The 7,003-nt window shown below is 66.6% G+C and overlaps 1 protein-coding gene across 1 annotated transcript in view; it reads left to right on the forward strand.

The window, feature by feature from the left end:
• Positions 1–5,934, forward strand: part of LHX4 (LIM homeobox 4) — a 12,616-nt gene extending 6,682 nt beyond the window's left edge. Inside the window, 10 exon segments of the mRNA XM_067300635.1 lie at positions 583–680; positions 682–759; positions 3,220–3,421; positions 3,497–3,651; positions 4,599–4,700; positions 4,702–4,777; positions 4,899–5,068; positions 5,070–5,107; positions 5,109–5,298; positions 5,788–5,934. Of these exon segments, the coding sequence (XP_067156736.1) occupies positions 583–680; positions 682–759; positions 3,220–3,421; positions 3,497–3,651; positions 4,599–4,700; positions 4,702–4,777; positions 4,899–5,068; positions 5,070–5,107; positions 5,109–5,298; positions 5,788–5,934 (1,256 nt within the window).
• Positions 5,935–7,003: the final 1,069 nt, after the last annotated feature.

Consider the following 7,003-nt stretch of genomic DNA (forward strand, 5'->3'; position numbering starts at 1 on the left):
TCCTCTGTGGGCGATCGTCCAGGCAGGCCCCAGGGGAGGTCCTCGCTACGGCAGGAGGAACCTGGGGGCACCCGCTTCCCTCGGGGACGGAGGCGCACGTGGGGCAGACCTCAGGGCAGCAGTGCTGGAGCCAGGGCCACGTCCCTACCTGGGGGGGGGGGGGGGGGGGGGGGGGGGGGGGATGTGTCGAGAGGCCACCGCAGAGGAAGAAGTGGGCCAGGGGAATGCTCGGCTGAGTCCGTGGGGAAATGGGTGGCAGAGGGATGGAGGTGGCCTAAAGTACAGGGTGGGGAAGGGAAGCCCAAGGGGCGCGTGCATGGCAGGGCCGGGGGCGCCGGGTGCCACGGGGGTCTTTGGCAGACGCCTGCAAGGGAAGAGGCGCTGGGACACCGGCAAGGCGAGGGGTGGCAGCGCCTCTACGGGACATTTTGGGGTGACGCCTGGTCCTGCAAAGCGCCGGCAGGCAGCAGCCCGGGGCTTTGGGAGCAAGCGGCTGGCGGGGAGGGGGCTGGTCAGGGGAGCGAGGGGGCCGCGGGCGCTGACGCTGCTCTTCTCTCTCTGGGCCGCCCGCCGCCTCCGCAGAGATCCCCCAGTGCGCCGGCTGCAACCAGCACATCCTGGACAAGTTCATCCTGAAGGTCCTGGACCGGCACTGGCACAGCTCCTGCCTCAAGTGCGCCCGACTGCCAGATGCAGCTGGCCGACCGCTGCTTCTCCCGTGCCGGCAGCGTCTACTGCAAGGAGGACTTCTTCAAGTGAGTCGCCGCGCCGGCCGGCCCTCTGTCCCATCCGTCTGTCCATCCGTCTGTCCGGCGCTGGGGACTCGCTGGGCGCCGTGCGGGCCCGGCCAGAGACGGGGGACGCAGGAGAGCGGCCCACGGGCTGTGGGGCCAGCCATGCGGCAGACCAACCTGCAGGCCATTTCTAAGCATAATTTCTCCAGAATCTTCTTACATCTTTTTATTTATTTATTTTTAAAGCCCAAGTGTTTAAATAAAGGGACTTTTGCTGCTTTAGCACTGCCACAGGCTGAATGCTATTTGTTGGGATTTAACCTTCTTAAAGACCCAGATCTCTCTAATACTCCCTGCCCCCCTCCCGCCCCCCCCATTACATCTTTAAACCCAAATTGGACTAGAGGTCCGTCCCGCTAATCAATGCCCGCCCCGGCAGGCACATCTGTGCCGCTCGGAGCTAGAGGGCAGGAGAAACCCGCACAACGCCGCTGGCGCCGCCTGCTCCGGCCGAGCGCCTCCGCTCGCCGCCCGCGGGGGGGGAGCTGACGCTGTTTTCTCTCTCTCTCCGTCTTTTTTACCTTTTTTTTTTTCCCCTCCTGGTAGTGCAAAACTTTATTTAGTTTGCGCTTGGGTCGTGGAGCGATTTGGGGGCCTGCCTCTGAACGCCTGCTGCGCAAACCTCGGCGGTTTCCTCGGCTCCCACGCAAACGGACAACTTTTTCCCCGACAAAAACTGGACTTTTCAGCAGCCAGCAAAGCCGCTTTGCTGGGGGCGGCTGAGACCCTGCGCCTTCGAGGCACGTGTGCCGCCGTTCCCATTAGCGGCGGCCGGCTAAACCGCGACGTGGTGATTACGCGCCCGCGCTAATCCCCGGGCAGGACTTTCCCTGAGCCCGAGCCCGGCTTAGGGGGGGCTGGCGGCCGCCCATCTCGGCTGCTTTCCTCGCCGCCGCCGCGGTGCAGCCGCCGGTGACGTCCCCAGGGAGCCCAGCACGGCGCTTCGGGGCTGGTGAAGCCCTTTGAGGCCATGCTATCAATACGAATAAATAAATGCAAGTGCTGTTATTAAAGCTGGAAACTGCCGGTGAAATTCAGCTGGGCTCCCGCACGGTCAGGCAGGGGCCGCGGGCTTGGTAGGAGCGTTTCGCCTGTGATGTTTTCCAGACTATTAATCTCGAAGTCATTTAAATAGTTGCCCAAAAGGTGCAGGTAATCAATGTTAATTAGAGTTGAAAGATCAGCGACTTTCTCAGATTAGGCCCCTGCTAGATTATTTTGTGCCAATCAATAGCTTTATGGCAGTCACTCAGTCACTTAGTTCACCTTTATTTCAACTGCTCATTGATTTAAGGGCAGGCAACCTGCGGCGAGCGCGGGGATTTAGGACAAACCTGCTTTCGAAGCCTGGATAGGCAGGGCAGGGGGCAGCTCTGCAGCCGAGGTATCTGTGCGGTCGCTGGCGATTCTGGGTTTTACAGCGTTTACACTGCGGGAGCATGTGAAGAAAAGCATGCACGTGCCGGGGAGGCGGCAGGCGCTTTCTGGGCCGGCTCTTTCGGCCGTGTGCAGGCTCGCGGCTGCCTTTCGGAGGCGGCAGCGCGTGGCATCGATTTGCTCCGCTCCGTGGGGCGCCCGTGTTGATCACCGGGGTCGCGTGCCTCCGAGCCTGGCCACCGGGAATGGCATGGAGACGCGGCCGGCGTGCCGGGGAAAAGGGAGCGTCTGACCTAGCGGCACCACGCTGCAAATGCCGTATGGCGCTAATGTGGGTTTTGCACTGGGTTTCCTTCTTTGGCTTCGGGTCCCTTCTCTGCTCTGCTTTTTCCTGCGGTGCCGCGCTTGGCCGTGCAGCCTCGCAGCGCCACTGCTGCCGTCACCTCCCGCAGCACATCCCGGTGGCCGGGGGGATTGCGCCTGTCTGGTGGGCAGCATTCGTCCTGCGTTTTCCCCAGGCAGTGATTTTGCACCATCAGGGGACTTCCTTCCAAAAGGCAGCCCCAAAACCCAAAGCTTTTGTTTCCTGCCCAGCGTATCAGGGCATCAGACAGGAGACCCTCCGCTGCCTCCAGCTCGCGGGCAGCCCCACGCCGTCGGGGCAGCCGGCTCCCAGCGCGGGCTTCCAGCGCCCGGCCGCGGCGTCAGGCGCACCCGGCCGGCAGCGTGACGGCGTCAGAGCCCCTGCGCTCTGCATTAACCGGGGACTCGTCGTGCTAGCGGGGAGGGCAATTAATTTATTTGGTATTAACGCGGATGAAATAATACGCACTGACCTCGCGGGGGGGGGGGGGGGGGGATCAGGCTGCCTGGAAGCGTTAGTTGCAGGGAACCATTAAAATCCAGCCTTGCCCGGATGCATCCGGCACGCCGGGGAAGATAAGCCCCTGCCGCGGGAAGCGTCGCGCGTAATCGGCCCCGCCGGCATTGCTCCCCTGCCCCAGCGCCCGTCCCGCGGGGCGCTCACGGCCGCCGCTTCTCCTTGCAGGCGTTCGGGACAAAATGCACGGCCTGTCAGCAGGGCATCCCCCCCACGCAGGTGGTGCGCAAGGCCCAGGACTTCGTCTACCACCTGCACTGCTTCGCCTGCATCATCTGCAGCCGGCAGCTGGCCACGGGCGACGAGTTCTACCTGATGGAGGACGGGCGGCTGGTGTGCAAGGAGGACTACGAGACGGCCAAGCAGAACGGTAGGCAGCGCCGGCACCGCTCAGCCCGCTCAGCCCCGGGGGCCAGGCCGGTCCGAGCCGCTTTCTCTCTTGCAGACGACTCGGAGGCGGGCGCTAAGCGGCCCCGGACCACCATCACGGCCAAGCAGCTGGAGACGCTGAAGAACGCCTACAAGAACTCGCCCAAGCCCGCCCGGCACGTGCGGGAGCAGCTCTCCTCCGAGACGGGGCTCGACATGCGCGTGGTGCAGGTAAGGCCGTGCGGACGCCCGGCCCCGCGCCGCCCCACGGCCTCTCCGCCGGCTGCCGAGAGCCGGTCCCACCTTCGGGCCCCGCTTGGCGCCCCGTCGCGAGGGTCCTGCACACCGGGAGTGGGTCTGACCCATAGCGAAGGGCTCGGACCCGGTGTGCCAGGCATGGGGGGCCGGGGCGCGCTGGGGTGCTGGGGTGTGCTGGGGTGCTGGGATATGGGGGTAACAAGGTGCTGGGGTGCTGCAGTGCCAAGGTGCTGGGGGTGCCAGGGATGAAGGGTTGCCAGGGTGTTGGGATATGGGGGTGCTGGGGTGCCAGGGATGCTAGGGCCATGGGGTGATGGGGTATTTGGGTCCTGGGGTGTCAGGGTGCTGGGATATGGGGGTGACAGAGGTGCTGGGGTGCTGGGGATGCCAGGGATTCCAGGGTGCCAGGGTGTTGTGTGCCAGGGTGCTGGGATATTGGGGTGCCAACGTGCTGGGGATTGCTGGGGTCCCTGGGGTGCTGGGATGCCGGGGGGTGGGAGGGCACTGGGTGGCTGGGGTGCCAGGGTGTTGGGGTGTTGGGATGCTGGGGTGTTGGGGTACCAGAGATGCTGGGGTATTGGGGGTGCCAGGGTGCTGGGGCACTGGGCAGTTGGGGTGCCAGGGTGTTGGGGGTACCAGGGATGCCGGGGTGCCGGGATGCTGGGGTTTTGGGGTGCTGAGGTGTTGGTGTGCTGGACTGTTGGGGTACCAGGGATGCCGGGGCACCGGGGTGCCGGGCGGTTGGGGTGCTGGGGTGTTGGTGGTACCAGGGATGCTGGGGCGCCAGGGCACTGGGCGGTTGGGGTGCTGGGGCGTTGGGGGTACCAGGGATGCTGGGGTGTTGGGGGTGCCGGGCGGCTGGAGTGGGCTGGTGCCAGCGCCCGGCGGCAGGGCGGTGACGGCGGGGCGCCGCGGCCCAGGTTTGGTTCCAGAACCGCCGCGCCAAGGAGAAGCGGCTGAAGAAGGACGCGGGGCGGCACCGCTGGGGGCAGTTCTACAAGAGCGTCAAGCGGAGCCGCGGCGGCGGCGGCGGGCAAGCTGGAGAAGGAGAGCTCGGCCGAGGACTGCGGCGTCAGCGACAGCGAGCTCAGCTTCCGCGGTGAGCGGGGGCGGCCGGGGCCGGGGCCGGGGCCGGGGCGCGATGGCGGGGGGCGGAGGTGGCCGGGAGCCCCCGCGCCCGGGCGCCGCTCACCGCGCGCCTTCCCTCCTCTCGCGGGCAGACGAGCAGATCCTCTCCGAGCTCGGCCACGCCAACAGGGTGTACGGCGGCGGCGGCAGCGGCGGCGACGTGCCCGGCGGGCAGCTGCTCAACGGCGGCTTCTCCATGGAGGGGCCGGGAGCGCCCTACCAGGACCTGCGGGACGGCAGCCCCTACGGCCTGCCGCAGTCCGCCCTCGTCCATCGCGTCGCTGCCGGTGCCGCCGCCCCTTGCTCGAGTACGCCATGGACGGCGGCCTGGGGCTGGCGGCCGCCGGCGGGCCGGGGGGCGGCGCGGCGCTGCGGGCCCTGGCGCCCGGCCCCACCTCCGACATCTCCACGGGCAGCAGCGTGGGCTACCCGGACTTCCCCGCCAGCCCGGCCTCCTGGCTCGACGACATGGATCACCCCCCCTTTCTAGGCGCCCGCCGGCGGGCCGCGGGGGGCGGCGGGCGCAAGCACAACCGGGGCGGCGGGCGTCCCGCTCGCTTCCCGCCGCCGTCTCGCCCCGGCGGCCCCCCCCCCCCCGTCCCGGCGCCGTGGGAAAAGCCGGCGGCCCCAGGCACGAGCGCGAGAACCGCGGGGACGGACGGACAACCGGCCGCCGCGGCGAGGCCCCCGCCGGCCCCAGAGCACGCCTCTATTTTCAAGAGTTATTTTTGGATACGGAGTTGAGCCGCGACGCGAAGCTGCCGCGAGCCTGGCTGCAAAGAGAAGTATATATTGTAGAAGGGTTTATTTTCGTGCCGGAGAGGCCGGAGAGCTGTTCGCGCCGGATTATCGCCCGGCCCCTCCTGGCGGTGGAGAGGCGGCACCGGCAGGAACTGAGCTGAACTGATTTCGGCTGGACTTCGCCGATTTGCGGCTCGGGTTGGCGCTTGCGGTGTGTTGCTGCGGTTCTGCGTTAAAAAGGCAGAAGACGCCCGAGCCGTGCCCCATCCCGGCCGCTGCGGGGCCGTGGGAAGGAAACGGGACGGGAAGCGGTGCGGGCTGCCGAGGGACCCAGGCCACGAGGGCAGGGACGGAGCCCCTTTGCTGGAGGCCCTGGAGGACGAATAGCTAAAATAGCCCCCTCCCCTCGCTGCCAGGGTTAAAAATTCACACACATGCGCACGGCCAAGCTGGGGCCATTTGGGCTGACGGCTAAGGTCCCACCGAAGGCTCGCGGCACTGCAGCCCCCGGCGCTGCCTCGGCCGATGCTCCCGTTCCGCCAGCGCGTGGGAACTGCTGCCGCGGGAGGGCCGGGGGCGAGCGCGATTAGGCGGAAGCGAGCCGGGCTGTATCGCTGCCGGGGGCTTTCTGAAAGCAACGGTGGGGGGGGGGGAGAAAAAGAATTGGGAGGACAAACTAAAATAAAAAGGGAAGCACAGCAGCGGCTGGGCCCTGTGCTCAGGGCATTCCCGGTTCTGCCAGCCTGGCCGCCCCGCGGGAGCCGCGGTGGCCCCACGGCGCTGGCGCGGGACGTGTCCTGTCCCCGCCGCAGGCTGGGCCCTCCCCCGCCCCGGGCGGCCGCTCTCGCTCGCTCTCGCGCTCTCTGCCCCCCTTCGACCTGCCAGACGTTGCCCCCCTCCCTCCCCTCGCGGTGTAAATTTTGTACAGTTCCAAAAAGTGAGAGTCTTGTTTCCTGGGAAAAACCACAAACGACAAAAATAATAATAATAATAAAAAAAAGTCAAAGACTACAGCCTTATTTCTTGCCGTGTGTTTGGGGAGCCCCCCCCCCACCCCCCATCGGGCTGGTGCGTTGCGCTGCGTCCTGCCTCCTGCGCAGCGGCCCGGGATGCATCGGTCGGTCGCCCGCCGCAGCTCCCGCGGGAAAGCCACGCGCGCCAAGCGCGGGATGGTCTTTAGCGTCTGCTCCCCACTGCCCATCGGCAGGGCGTCGGGCCGCCCCGGAGGCCGCGCCGCCCCTCGCGCCGCACCGCTTTTCCAAGCCAGCCCCGCGCAGCCGGCCGAGCTCCCGGCCGCCGGTGGGCCGGCGCTTTGCGGGTCCGAGCGAGGGAAGAGCGATGCCGGCAGAGCCGAGCCCCGCCACAGGCATCGGTGTGTTGGCTTTATATATTTTAATCATTTTAACATTTAATGCTTCTCAATTAAAGTGATTTCCTGGAGTAGATGCCAAGCTTA

Source organism: Apteryx mantelli, chromosome 8, assembly GCF_036417845.1.
Source record: "Apteryx mantelli isolate bAptMan1 chromosome 8, bAptMan1.hap1, whole genome shotgun sequence".
NCBI classification, from domain to species: domain Eukaryota; kingdom Metazoa; phylum Chordata; class Aves; order Apterygiformes; family Apterygidae; genus Apteryx; species Apteryx mantelli.